The 16013-nt window shown below is 39.1% G+C and overlaps 1 protein-coding gene across 4 annotated transcripts in view; it reads right to left on the bottom strand.

Moving 5' to 3' along the window:
- Nucleotides 1-16013, bottom strand: part of CHM (CHM Rab escort protein) — a 274974-nt gene that overhangs the window by 210674 nt on the left and 48287 nt on the right. For all 4 annotated transcript variants that reach the window (XM_055337921.1, XM_055337920.1, XM_055337918.1 and 1 more), the window contains one exon: nt 10196-10268. In XM_055337921.1, coding sequence (XP_055193896.1) covers nt 10196-10268 — 73 coding nt within the window. The remainder of the gene's footprint in view (nt 1-10195; nt 10269-16013) is intronic.

Genomic DNA, 16013 nt, shown 5'->3' on the forward strand with positions numbered 1-16013 from the left:
GTTAAGGACCATCCTGCTAAAAGATAAAAGGGTCAACCAGGAAATTAAGGAAGAATTAAAAAGATTCATGGAAACTAATGAGAATGAAGATACAACTGTTCAAAATCTTTGGGATGCAGCAAAAGCAGTCCTGAGGGGGAAATACATCGCAATACAAGCATCCATTCAAAAACTGGAAAGAACTCAAATACAAAAGCTAACCTTACACATAAAGGAGCTAGAGAAGAAGCAGCAAATCGACCCGACGCCCAGCAGAAGAAGAGAGTTAATTAAAATTCGAGCAGAACTCAACGAAATTGAGACCAGAAGAACTGTGGAACAGATCAATAGAACCAGGAGTTGGTTCTTTGAAAGAATTAATAAGATAGATAAACCATTAGCCAACCTTATTAAAAAGAAGAGAGAGAAGACTCAAATTAATAAAATCATGAATGAGAAAGGAGAGATCACTACCAACACCAAGGAAATACAAACGATTTTAAAAACATATTATGAACAGCTCTACGCCAATAAATTAGGCAATCTAGAAGAAATGGACCCATTCCTGGAAAGCCACAAACTACCAAAACTGGAGCAGGAAGAAATAGAAAACCTGAACAGGCCAATAACCAGGGAGGAAATTGAAGCAGTCATCAAAAACCTCCCAAGACACAAGAGTCCAGGGCCAGATGGCTTCCCAGGGGAATTCTATCAAACGTTTAAAGAAGAAATCATACCTATTCTACTAAAGCTGTTTGGAAAGATAGAAAGAGATGGAGTACTTCCAAACTCGTTCTATGAGGCCAGCATCACCTTAATTCCAAAACCAGACAAAGACCCCACCAAAAAGGAGAATTACAGACCAATATCCCTGATGAACATGGATGCAAAAATTCTCAACAAGATACTAGCCAATAGTATCCAACAACACATTAAGAAAATTATTCACCATGACCAAGTAGGATTTATCCCCGGGATGCAAGGCTGGTTCAACACTCGTAAAACAATCAATGTGATTCATCATATCAGCAAGAGAAAAACCAAGAACCACATGATCCTCTCATTAGATGCAGAGAAAGCATTTGACAAAATACAGCATCCATTCCTGATCAAAACTCTTCAGAGTGTAGGGATAGAGGGAACTTTCCTCGATATCTTAAAAGCCATCTACGAAAAGCCCACAGCAAATATCATTCTCAATGGGGAAGCACTGGGAGCCTTTCCCCTAAGATCAGGAACCAGACAGGGATGTCCACTCTCACCACTGCTATTCAACATAGTATTGGAAGTCCTAGCCTCAGCAATCAGACAACAAAAAGACATTAAAGGCATTCAAATTGGCAAAGAAGAAGTCAAACTCTCCCTCTTCGCCGATGACATGATACTCTACATAGAAAACCCAAAAGCCTCCACCCCAAGATTGCTAGAACTCATACAGCAATTTGGTAGCGTGGCAGGATACAAAATCAATGCCCAGAAATCAATGGCATTCCTATACACTAACAATGAGACTGAAGAAAGAGAAATTAAGGAGTCAATCCCATTTACAATTGCACCCAAAAGCATAAGATACCTAGGAATAAACCTAACCAAAGAGGTAAAGGATCTATACCCTAAAAACTATAGAACACTTCTGAAAGAAATTGAGGATGACATAAAGAGATGGAAAAATATTCCATGCTCATGGATTGGCAGAATTAATATTGTGAAAATGTCAATGCTACCCAGGGCAATTTACACGTTCAATGCAATCTCTATCAAAATACCATGGACTTTTTTCAGAGACTTAGAACAAATTATTTTAAGATTTGTGTGGAATCAGAAAAGACCCCGAATAGCCAGGGGAATTTTAAAAAAGAAAACCATAGCTGGGGGCATCACAATGCCAGATTTCAGGTTGTACTACAAAGCTGTGGTCCTCAAGACAGTGTGGTACTGGCACAAAAACAGACACATAGACCAATGGAACAGAATAGAGAATCCAGAAATGGACCCTGAACTTTATGGTCAACTAATATTCGACAAAGGAGGAAAGACGATCCACTGGAAGAAAGACAGTCTCTTCAATAAATGGTGCTGGGAAAATTGGTCATCCACATGCAGAAGAATGAAACTAGACCACTCTCTTGCACCATACACAAAGATAAACTCAAAATGGATGAAAGATTTAAATGTGAGACAAGACTCCATCAAAATCCTACAGGAGAACACAGGCAACACCCTTTTTGAACTTGGCCACAGTAACTTCTTGCAAGATACATCCACGAAAACAAAAGAAACAAAAGCAAAAATGAACTATTGGGACTTCATCAAGATAAGAAGCTTTTGCACAGCAAAGGATACAGTCAACAAAACTCAAAGACAACCTACAGAATGGGAGAAGATATTTGCAAATAACATATCAGATAAAGGGCTAGTTTCCAAAATCTATAAAGAACTTATTAAACTCAACACCAAAGAAACAAACAATCCAATCATGAAATGGGCAAAAGACATGAAGAGAAATCTCACAGAGGAAGACATAGACATGGCCAACATGCACATGAGAAAATGCTCTGCATCACTTGCCATCAGGGAAATACAAATCAAAACCACAATGAGATACCACCTCACACCAGTGAGAATGGGGAAAATTAATAAGGCAGGAAACAACAAATGTTGGAGAGGATGTGGAGAAAAGGGAACCCTCTTACACTGTTGGTGGGAATGTGAACTGGTGCAGCCACTCTGGAAAACTGTGTGGAGGTTCCTCAAAGAATTAAAAATAGACCTGCCCTACGACCCAGCAATTGCACTGTTAGGGATTTACCCCGAAGATTCAGATGCAATGAAACGCCGGGGCACCTGCACCCCGATGTTTCTACCAGCCATGTCCACAATAGCCAAACTGTGGAAGGAGCCTCGGTGCCCATCGAAAGATGAATGGATAAAGAAGATGTGGTTTATGTATACAATGGAATATTACTCAGCCATTAGAAACGACAAATACCCACCATTTGCTTCAACGTGGATGGAACTGGAGGGTATTATGCTGAGTGAAGTAAGTCAATCGGAGAAGGACAAACAGTGTATGTTCTCACTCATTTGGGGAATATGAATAATAGTGAAGGGGAATATAAGGGAAGGGAAAAGAAATGTGTGGGAGATATCAGAAAGGGACAGAGAACATAAAGACTTCTAACTCTGGGAAATGAACTAGGGGTGGTGGAAGGGGAGGAGGGCGGGGGGTGGGGGTGAATGGGTGACAGGCACGGAGGGGGACACTTGACGGGATGAGCACTGGGAGTTATTCTGTATGTTGGTAAATTGAACACCAATAAAAATTAATTTATAAAAAAAAAAAAAACTTCTTGGGGGGCAGGGCGGGGCAAGATGGCTGAGGAGGAGGGTCCCCAGCTAACCTGGCCACACCAACTAACCTACATGGCTTTTAAATCATCCTAAAAACCTACGAATTCGACCTGACATTTAAAGAGAAAACAGCTAGAATGCTACAGAGAGAAGGGTTTTAGCTTCTAACAAGGTGGGAAAGCAGAAAAAAATTAAAAAGAATCAAGTAGGAGGGGGCCACTGCAAGGAGCCAGGCTAAAGCTAGGCTGCGAAAGCCTCCAGGGACAGGAAAGCCCAGCCCCAGAGAAGCAGAAACTTTAAAAATCTGCACTGCATTCCTGCTGTAGGGAAAGGTGCTTAGCAGGGAAACCGGGCAGGATCACTGGAGGGGCAGTGGAGCCTCCAGTTTCCTGGAGTCACTAATAGAGGAAGCACGCCCAGGGGAAATTGCACCACAGACTGTGGGCTGATCTTGGTAAAGGGCTAGATAGCGCGTGCACGGCGGGGCCTCCGGAGAAGCTCAGGCAGTGGCTCGGGGCAGAGAGGTCTACACCATGCTGCCTTCGGAAGCCATGCCTAAAGGAGCACGAGACCAGCAGTACAGGGCCTAGATGCCTGGACGACAAGCAGACACAGCCCCAGATCCTGCACTCCCCCTGGAGGAGGTGGAGGTGAGGAGGACACAGGACAGAGAGGACTCTCCTGCTACTGGGCACCCCTGAGCCGTTCAGATGAGCACCCACCACGACCCCGGAAGCATCCAGGACAGCATGCACTGGGAGACTGCAGTAGTTACTACGGGCTGGCTGCCGCCAGTGTGTCTGTTCCTCCTTGTGTCACCCTGTGCCTGGAACGGGGGCCCCAGGGAACAGGGGCCAACAGGATAACCAGCTCCCACTGGGCAGAGCACCCGTCATGAGGCAGGGCAGCTCCAGCAGATGCACACACCTGAGAACCAGCACAGCAGGTCCTCCACCAGAAGACCAGCTCTAAGGGCAGGGGAAGAGCAAGTTCTTGACCCAGAAGCATGGGAAAGCCCCAGGGGAAGTCGAAGGAGTTACAATATATACAACCAGAGTAATCATCTAGGGTGATATTTACTTAGGTCTTGTTGGATATTCTTGATGCAGCACACTCATACAGCGACTTTGCACTGAGCAAAATGACTAGGAAGAACTCACCACCAAAGAAAGAATCAAAAACAATACTCTCTGCCACAGAGTTACAAAATTTGGATTACAATTCAATATCAGAAAGCCAATTCAGAAGCACTATTATAAAGCTACTGGTGGGGATCCCTGGGTGGCGCAGTGGTTTAGCGCCTGCCTTTGGCCCAGGTCGCGATCCTGGAGACCCGGGATCGAATCCCACGTCGGGCTCACGGTGCATGGAGCCTGCTTCTCCCCCTGTCTGTGTCTCTGCCTCTCTCTCTCTGTGACTGTCATAAATAAATAAATAAATAAAATTAAAAAAAAAAACATTTATAAAGCTACTGGTGGCTCTGGAAAACAGCACAAAGGATTCCAGAGACGTCATGACTGCAGAATTCAGATCTAATCAAAACGAAACTAAAAATCAATTAAATGAGATGCAATCCAAACGAGGTCAACGAGGTCCTAACGACAAGGGTTAACGAGGTAGAAGAACAAGTGAGTGACATAAACGACAAGTTGATCGCAAGGAAGGAAGCTGAGGAAAAAAGAGAAAAACAATTAAAACACCATGAGGAAAGGTTAAGGAAAATAAATACAGCCTCAGAAGCAAAAATCTACGTTTAATTGGGGATCCAGAGGGCGCCAAAAGGGACAGAAGGCCAGAAAGCATACTTGAATAAATCATAGCTCAGAACTTCCCTAATCGATGTAGGAAACAGTCATTCAGATCCAGGAGACAGAGGTACACCCCCAAAATCAAAAAAAAGTTCAACACCTCGACATTTAAAAAAAAAGTTCAACACCTCGAAACTTGCAAATTCCAAATATAAAGAGAAAAACTTAAAGCAGCAAGAGACAAGATATCCCTAACTTATATGGGGAGAAATATTAGATTAAGAGCAGACCTCTCCAGAGAGACCTGGCAGGCCAGAAAGGGCTGGCAGGATATATTCAGGGTCCTAAATGAGAAGAACCTGCAGCCAAAAATACTTTATCCAGCAAGGCTCTCATTCAGAACAGATGGAGAGATAAACAGCTTCCAAGATACGCAGAAAGTGAAAGAATATGTGACCACCAAACCAGCCCTGCAAGAAATATTAAGAGGGACGCTATAAAAGAAAGAGGAAGCCCAAAGAAATAATCCACAAAAACAGGGACTGAATAGGTATCATGATGACACTAAATTCATATCTTACAATAGTATGTCTGAACATGAATGGGCTTAATGATCCCATCAAAAGACGCAGGGTTTCAGACTGGATAAAAAAGCAGGACCCATCTATTTGCTGTCTACAAGACACTCATTTTAGACAGAAGGACACCTACAGCCTGAAAATGAAAGGTTGGAGAACCATTTACCATTCAAATGGTTCTCAAAAGAAAGCAGGGGTAGCAATCCTCATATCAGATAAACTAACATTTATCCCCAAGAGTGTAGTGAGAGATGAAGAGGGACACTATCTAGATCATACTTCAATGTTCTATCCAACAAGAAGACCTAAGAATCATGAATATTCATGCCACTAACGTGGGAGCTGCCAAGTATATCAATCAATTAATAACCAATGCTAAGAAATATTTAGATAACAATACACTAATACTGGGAGACTTCAACACAGCATTTTCTGCAAATGACAGATCTTCTAAGTACATCACCACAAAAGCCAAAAGGGCTTTAAATGATACAGTGGAACAGATGGATTTCACAGATATATACAGAACACTGCATCCGAACACAACTGAATACACATTCTTCTCAAGTCCACATGGACTTTTCTCCAGAAGAGACCACATACTGGGTCACATATCAGATCTCAACTGATATCAAAAGATGGGGATTCTCCCCTGCATATTTTCAGACTATAATGCTTTGAAACTAGAACTAAACCACAAGACAAAATTTGGAAGAAACTCAAACACCTGGAGATTAAAGACCATCCTGCTAAAAGATAATGGGTCAACCAGGAAATGAGATAAGAATTAAAATGATTGATGGAAACTAATGAGAATAAAGATAAAACCGTTCAAAATCTTTGGGATGCAGCAAAAGCAGTCCTAAGAGGGAAATACATTGCAATACAAGCATCCCTCAAATAACTGGAAAAAACTCAAAAACCTAAGCTAACCTCGCATGTAATGGAACTGGAGAAAGAACAGCAAAAACCTATACGAAGCAGAAGACAATTAATAAAGATTCTAGCAGAACACAATGAAATAGAGACCAGAAGAACTGTGGAACAGATCAATAAAACCAGGAGTTGGTTCTTTCAAAGAATTAATAAGATAGATAAACCATTAGCCAGCCTTATTAAAAAGAAGAAAGCAAAGACTCAAATTAATAAAATCAGGAATGAAAAAAGAAAGATCACCACCAACACCAATGAAATACAAAAGATTTTAAAAAGATATTATGAGCTGCTATATGCCAATAAATTAGGCAATCTAGAAAAAATGGAAAATTTTCTGGAAAACCAGAAACTACCAAAACTGGAACAGGAAAAATAGAAAACCTGAACAGTCCAATCACCAGGGAGGAAATTGAAGCAGTCATCAAAAACCTCCCAAGACACAAGAGTCCAGGGCCAGGTGGCTTCCCTGGGAAATTCTATCAAATGTTTAAAGAAGAAACCATACCTATTCTACTAAAGCTGTTCCAAAAGATAGAAAGGGATGGAATACTTCCAATCTCATTCTATGAGGCCAGCATCACCTTAATTCCAAAACCAAAGACCCCACCAAAAAGGAGAATTATAGACCAATATCCCTGATGAACATGGATGCAAAAATTCTCAACAAGATACTAGCCAATAGGATCGAATAGTACATTAAGAAAATTATTCACCATGACCAAGGGGGATTTATCCCCGGGACACAAGGCTGGTTCAACATTCGTAAAACAATCAATGTGATAGATCATATCAACGAGAAAAAACAAGAACCATATGATCCTCTCAACAGATGCAGAGAAAGCATTTGACAAAATGCAGCATCCATTCCTGATCAAAACTCTTCAGAGTGTAGGGATAGAGGGAACATTCCTCAACATCTTAAAAGCCATCTACGAAAAGCCCACAGCAAATATCATTCTCCATGGGGAAACACTGGGAGGCTTCCCCCTAAGATCAGGAACACAACAGGGATGTCCACTCTCACCACTGCTATTCAACATAGTACTAGAAGTCCTAGCCTCAGCCATCAGGCAACAGAAAGAAATAAAAGGCATTCAAATTGGCAAAGAAGAACTCAAACTCTTCCTCTTTGCAGATGACATGATACTCTACATAGAAAACCCAAAAGCCTCCACCCCAAGATTGCTAGAACTCATACAGCAATTTGGCAGTGTGGCAGGATACAAAAGCAATGCCCAGAAATCAGTGGCATTTCTATACACTAAGAATGAAACTTAAGAAAGAGAAATGAAGGAGTCAATCCCATTTACAATTGCACCCAAAAGCATAAGATACCTAGGAATAAACCTAACCAAAGAGGTAAAGGATCTATACTCTAAAAACTACGGAAGACTTCTGAAAAAAATTGAGGAAGACACAAAGAGATGGAAAAATATTCCATGCTCATGGATTGGAAGGATTAATATTGTGAAAATTTCAATACTACCCAGAGCAATTTACACATTTAATGCAATCCCTATCAAAATCCCATGGACTTTCTTCAGGGAATTGGAACAAATCATCTTAAAATATGTGTGGAATCAGAAAAGACCCCTAATAGCCAGAGAAATATTTAAAACGTAAACCAGAGCCGGGGGCATCACAATGCCTGATTTCAAGTTCTACTACAAAGCTGTGACCATCAGGACAGTATGGTACTGGCAAAAAAAAGAGACACATAGATCAATGGAACAGAATAATAGAGAATCCAGAAATGGGCCTCAAGTCTATGGGCAACTAATATTCGACAAAGCAGGAAAGACTATCCTCCTGGAAAAAGGATAGTCTCTTCGATAAATGGTGCTGAGAAAATTAGTCACGTGCAGAACAATGAGCCTAGACCATTCTACATAAAGATAAACTTAAAATGGATGAAGGATCCAAATGTGAGACATGATTCCATCAAAATCCTAGAGGAGAACACAGGCAAAACCCTTTTTGAACCTGGCCACAGCAACTTCCTGCAAGATACACCTATGAAGGCAAGGGAATCAAAAGCAAAAATGAACTATTTGGACTTCATCAAGATACAAAGCTTCTGCACATCAAAAGAGTCAACAAAACTAAAAGACAACCTACAGAATGAGAGAAGATATTTGCAAATGAAATATCAGATTAAGGGGTAGTATCCAAGATCTATAAAGAACTTATTAAACTCAGCAGCAAAGAAACAAACAATCCAATCATGAAATGGGCAGAAGACATGAACATAAACTTCACAGCAGAAGACATAGACATGGCCAGAAGCACATGAGAAAATGCTCCGCATTACTGGCCATCAGGGAAATACACATCAAAACCACAATGAGATACCACCTCACCCCAGTGAGAATGTGGAAAATTTAAAAGACAGGAAACAACAAATTTTGGAGAGGGTGTGGAGAAAGGGGAACCCTCTTGCACTGTTGGTGGGAATGTGAATTGGTCCTGCCACTCTGGAAAACTGTGTGGAAGTTCCTCAAAGAGTTAAAAATAGACCTGTCCTAAGACCCAGCAATTTCACTGCTGGGGATTTACCTCAAGGATACAGATATAGTGAAAAGCTGAGATACCTGCTACAGCAGCAATGTCCACAATAGCTAAACTGTGGAGGGAGCCTAGGTGTCCATGGAAAGATGAATGCATAAAGAGGCTGTGGTATTTACATACAATTGAATATGACTCAGCCATTAGAAATGACAAATACCCACCATTTGCATTGATGTGGATAGAACTGGAAGTACTATGCTGAGTGAAGTAAAAGTCAATTGGAGAAAGAAAAACATTATATGGTCTCATTCATTTGGGGAATATAAAAAAAAAGTGAAAGTGAATAAATGGGAAAGGAGATAAAATTAGTGGGATGTATAAGTGAGGGTGATAGAACATGAGAGACTTCTAACTCTGGAAAAGAAACAAGGGTCAGTGGAAAGGGAGGTAGTTGGGGGTTGGGGTGACTGAGTGATGAGCACTGAAGGGGGCACTTGTTGGGACAAGCACTGGGTGTTATACCATTTGTTGGCAAATCGAACTCTGATAAAAAAAATACAAAAAAAAAATTTCAGTGATATCCAATAGGTATAATAGTGAGGTCCACCTTAGGAAAAAAATTACTAAATTTACCTTAAATTTTTCTTTGTCATCTGATTGTGTCAGGTGACTTCTATGAATATGCAAAACTACCAATCACTCAGATCATTTCAAATTAATGTATTTTCTCTCAAAAAAAATTTTAAATATACTACTGAAAGAACAACAGGTAATATATTAGATTTTATAAGGACTGAAATTTTTTTTTCTGAAAGACTATTTTGGAGAAAAAAATCTTGCCTTGTATTTGGGAATGTAATGACAAAATGGAATCAAGTATATATAGTACTTTTCAGCCCACATATCTATGTATATTTAAAAAGTGATCTCTATATTTTGAAGGCATTGGAAGAACATTAACTAAAATGGTGACTGCATAATTTTTGTTAAATAAAAATAGGCATTAATATTACAGAAGCTTATAGTTTTCTTCAATGTAGGGTTATTACAGAATACAAAATACAACCTAGTAGATTAAAAATGAAATAAGTTTACCTGGTATTCCTTTAGCCAGGATAGTATTCCTGAAAAGCTAAAACTGGCCCAGTTTCCTCCATAGTAGCTTCTTCTGTAACAATAAAAAAGAAGAGTAAAGTCACTGATCTCCATCAGCAAACCACCCTGGACCCTTCAAATCATCTCAATACTGTTACCACAAAGTTCAAACATAATTCGGATTTTGGAAATATTAGGCTGAAATAAATGTGGGCCTCTCAGATCCCAAAAGTAACTTTTCATTGTATAAGGAGTTAAAAATCTCTTTGGCCTTAGAGTTTTCTCCACTGATCAAATGGTTGTAAACAGTGTCATATGGGCATTGAGGATGGAACATGAACAAACTTAACTCCTGGGTTTAAAAAAAATGGATGAGGAGAAAACCTTGGTACGAGCTCAAGGAAAGCCAATGGAAAAAACTGCTAAGTTTTCTATAAACAACTAAACATCCACGATCACCACCACCTTGAACTCCATAACCCAAACCAACATATAGAGCCACACACACAACTGGCTACTCTAGAGCTAGTGGCTCTGTGTTATTTTTAGCCTTCAGGGCCAAAAATAAAAGTAGACCCTGGGACACACTCACTTTTGTGATAAGTAAAGCAAGAACAATATTCCAGCTGATAACTAGGTGAACTATTATTCTTTATTCCACAGCCCTGTGAAGATCATCGTTCTGTTTTAGAGATCCTAGAGGTCTTCTAATTAGAATGGGGTAAACCTGGTAGACACTGGACTTCTGATTAACTTCCTTAGGTAGATTTGTGGAGAGCAGAATTCTCTAATTCTGTACTACTTATTGGGCTTTCCAGTTCTTGCAAAACTCTTCAGGTTTATTGATTATTTATAATAATGATCCCAAAGTACACTCAGTCCCACCTACAACATCCATTCTGGTTCTGGAGTGGGACAGATTCTTGGCGTTGTTTTCGTTCTCATTTTTGCTTCTCTGTATCTTTCTCTAATGAAATAAAAATCTCTAAAAGCTCTTTTTAAAATGAGACAAAAACTGGGGTACTGGGTGGCTCAGTCAGTTAAGTGCCTGCTTTTAGTTCAGATCATGATCCCGGGGTCCTGGAATCATCTCATGTCGGGCTCTCTGCTCAGTGGGGAGCCTGCTTCTCAATTTCCCTCTGCCTGCCAAGCTGCCTTCTTGTGCTCTGTGTCAAATAAATGAGTAAAATCTTTAAAAAATAAAAACAAAAATAAATGAGATGAAAACTAAAACCTTTAATATCCAAAATTACACATCCATAATGCTACTGGAGATCCCCTCAATATTCCGATATATTTCTCCTCAATCAAATGTTGACATAAGCCTGCAGAACAGTCAGATTTTGGGCTCAAGTATTTTACGTATAATCACTGTTTCTGCTCTAAGAGAGAAAATGGCTAAATTGAACATCTGTGAAAATAGGTCTATTAATACATATCACTTCTTTACTTGTAATCTGATAGTTCTCTCAGAGATAATGCAAATTCATATACCACCCAGAATCTCTAATGGGCTTTAAAATTTAGATTGAATTTCAGCTATATTGGCAATTCTAGATGGCCATCCTTGCTCACATGTTGGATCAGGAGACCTGGAAGATGTGATCCCTTGGGTCAGAGAGAACAGTGGAAGGAGAAGGTGAGCAACGGCCAGTAAAGAGAAGAGGGGGGTGTGAAGAGAAAGGCATGATAGAACTAGTGGTCTTTTCCATAGAAATGTATATCCTCTTCTCCCTTGCCTGAGAATACACTTCTACCATTCCTTCCCATCCTCTAAAGAGAACACTCAATAAAACTAGAAAACATCCTGGGTTGTTAAAAAAAATAAAACTGTCTTTATAATTTTTGTTGAGATATTTAGATTTTAAACCACCCTAAGTTCATAAATAAGAGATTCTGAATACTGAATAAAAGGTTTTTTTAAAAAGATTTATTTATTCATGAGACACACACACACACAGAGAGAGAGAGAGAGAGAGAGAGAGAGAGAGAGAGAGAGAGAGGCAGAGACATAGGCAGAAGGAGAAGCAGGCTCCTCGCAGGGAGCCTGGTGCAGGACTCGATCCCTGATCACGACCCAAGTCGAAGGCAGGTGCCCAATCACTGAGACACCCAGTTGTCCCTGGATAAAAGTTTTAAGACTGAAGTAATTATTTTTTATTGGATTCACCAACTTATAAGTAATAAATACACATTAGAAATCTGACACTAGGGTAGACAAAGGTTTCTTAGGTAAGACACAGTAAGCAATAAAACTACTGATAAAGTAAAATGAAGAATTTCTACACTAACTATATCATTTTAAAAATGAATAGGCTAGCCAAAACTAGAAGAAAATATTCATAAAATATATCTGACAAAAGACTGGTATCCACGATATATAAAGATCTCTTTCAATTATATGACAAATATTAAAATTTTAAAATGGGCAAAGGGCTTAAACACATACACAAAGGAAGATATATATGGTTAATGAGCATATAAAAAGGTCTCAACATCATAAGTCATTAGATAAGTAGACATTAATCCACAGCAATACCACCCTGAACATGTCCAGTCACCTGCGATACTGGATGCTAAGCAGGGTTGGGTTACATTGGTACTTGGATGGGAGTCAGGTACACATTAAAATAAGCATAATGAAACACCATTATATATCCACCAGAACAGTTAAAATTTAAAAAACTGACAATACCAGATGTTGGTGTAGATGGCCAGAACACTCACACATTTTGGTGGGAGTATAAAATAGTGCAAACACTTTGGAAAACTGTCTGGCAGTTTCAGAAAAAACTAAACATTATTTTTACCCTATGACCCAGTAGTAATTCCATTCCTAGATATTTACAAACCAAAAAAGTATGTGTTCACAAAACACTTGTACAAGCTTTGTCATAGTAGTTTTATTACTTAATAGCTCCAAACTGGTCAGAGTCCAAATCTCCATCAACAGGTGAATGGATAAATAAGTCAAAGTATATCTAATGAAAATGAATACTGTTAACACAGATGAATCTCAAAAAAGTATGCTAAGTGAAAGAAGCTTTTACCCAAAAAGAGTGCATTCTTAATGAATCCATCTATATGTCATCTATATGACATTCTAGAACAAGTTAAATTAATCTATAGTAAAAAAATATCCTAAGAGTAATCACCTTGAAGGGTGGGAGTAAGAGTAGGACTTGACTTGGATAGGGCATGAGAGAACTTTCTAGAGCAAGGACAATATTATCTTAAGAGTCTTAGTTACACAAGTGTATGCATTTCCCAAAACTTACCAAATGGTACACTTAAGATCTGTGCATTTCACACATGTAATTTTATCTCAAAATACGAACCATACTGAACTCGAGTTAATAAATATGCATGAAGTGTTCCAGACTGAAGGTACTAGACTGTGTACAACTTACATTGAAATATACAAAAGAATAAGATGGAATAACAGAAAGAAAAATGAATACATAGGCAGTTATGGAATAAAGCAAATACAGCAAAATGTCAATAGTAGAATCCAGGTAGTGATACCTATTCATAGTATAATTTTCTCAACTTTTCTGTCTGAAAATTATAATAAATTGTTAGAAAAACAAAAGTAACCTGAGTTTTCAAACACTGACCAAGATGTGCCAATTTCAAAGCATTTTCTGCAATTATCAAAACCCTAAAAATAGTCTTCAAAAATGCAATCTTGAAGTTTCTTTCCATTATTAAATGACCTAAAGTCAGTTCATAGTCAAAATCTTTTTCCCCTATACTTGGTCATGTTTTTTGAGTTCTACAGTGTTCTAGTATTTTTCCACACAGCTCACATTTTCAACTTTTCCTGTTGATACACTCTTAACATCAGCATCTGGAGATCTCATTCAATGTATATACAAGGTGAAACATGGTTTTCATTACTGTAGTCTTTCTCACAAAAGAGGGTAACATAATTATTAATAAACCTGCTATAAAACCAATGCAGATTTTTACTAAGTTTGTTTTGGTATTTGTACAGTTCTAAGTACGATTTATATCCTTAAAAAGAAAGCAAAAGACTTTAGGTATCAAAATCAATATGGCAAAAAAAAAAGGAAAAAAATCAATGTAACATTCTAATATGCACTCTAGAATATAACAAAACCTAAGTCAACCAAATATTTTCTTAAATTTTATCTTTAAAAATACAGCTTCAGAACCCTGATATTCAAATTCAATTTATACACTACTATTTCCACTCTCTTTAAAAGTGTTTCTGGAGGGAATAACAAAGCTAGGTTACTGGTTGTTTTCAAAAGCCCACAGATCAGGATCCCTGGGTGGCTCAGTGGTTGAGTGCCCGCCTTTGGCTCAAGGCCTGATCCCGGATTCCTGGCATCGAGTAGCACATTGGGCTCCTTGCAGGGAGCCTGTTTCTCCTCCCTCTGCCTGTGTCTCTCATGAATAAACAAATAAAATATTTTTAAAAAATAAAATAAGACTCCACAGATAGAATTTATTTTAAGGACAAAGTGAGAACTTCCTGACAAAAAAAAAGAGAGAAAAAAGGGGAATGGAACATTTTCTGCCAATTTTTTGACACAAACTGCATCTCTACATCAAATAAAGGAAAAAGTAGTTTACGAAGAAGAACAATGTTTAACTCTAATGTCAGGAACACTATTATATATGGTGAAAAGACTTCCTTAAAACTAGAATCTCTTTGTAGAACTAGAAAACTATTCACAGAATTTAAACCACAAATATAAAACTAATGTTTAGGACGACCGGGTGGATCAGTCAATTAAGAGGCTAGGCCAGTTTTTTATTTTGGTTCAGGTCATGATCTCCCTAACCTTGGATCAAGCTCATGATCTGGTTCCATGCTTGGTGAGCAATCTGCGTGTCTCCCTCCCTCGTTGGCCCTCCCGACCATTCACACCATGAGCACTCTCTCTCTCTCTCAAATAAATAAATCTTAAAAAATAAAAAATAATGGCTAAAGGCCTCTAAAGTTTCATGATGGTAAAGTGACCTAAAATTTTCAGCTAAAATAGTAAAAATCAAAAATGGGAAATTTTATTTTCAAAGATAAAAAAGCCCAATAACAATACTGAGGTATAGCTCTCCATTGTGTGAAATGCTGACCTTAAAACTGTAGAAAAAAATCATTTTAATCTTCGTTTTTTATTGGAGTTGAATTTGCCAACATAACACCCAGTGCTCATACTGCCAAGTGCCCCTTTCAGTGCCCATCAACCAGTCACCCCAACCCGCCGCCCACCTCCCCTTCCACTACCCCTTGTTCATTTCCCAGAGTTAGGGGTCTCTCATGTTTTGTCAGCCACACTGATATTTTCACTCATTTTATCTACTTTCCCCTTTATTCCCTTTCATTTTTATATTCCCCAAATGAATGAGACCATATAATGTTTGTCTTTTTCCAACTGACTTTTTTCGGGCAGCATAATACCCTCCAGGTACCTCCACGCCGAGGCAAATGGTGGGTATTTGTATTTTATAATGGCTGAGTAATATTCCATTGTATATATACACCACACCTTCTTTATCCATTCATCTTTCGATGGACACCAAGGCTCCTTCCAGTGTGGCTATTGTGGATGTTGCTGCTATAAACATCGGGCTGCAGGTGTCCCAGCGATCACTGCATCTGTATTTTTGGGGTAAATCCCCAGCAGTGCTATTGCTGGGTCTTAGGGCAGGTCTATCTGTAACACTTTGAGGAACCTCCACAGTTTTCCAGCGTGCCGGGACCACTTCACATTCCCAACAACAATGCAAAGGGGCTCCCCCTTCACATACTCTCCAACGTTTGTTGTTTCCTGTCTTGTAAATTTTC

This window comes from Nyctereutes procyonoides, unplaced genomic scaffold (genome assembly GCF_905146905.1).
Source record: "Nyctereutes procyonoides isolate TBG_1078 unplaced genomic scaffold, NYPRO_anot_genome, whole genome shotgun sequence".
In the NCBI taxonomy this organism is placed as follows: Eukaryota; Metazoa; Chordata; class Mammalia; order Carnivora; family Canidae; genus Nyctereutes; species Nyctereutes procyonoides.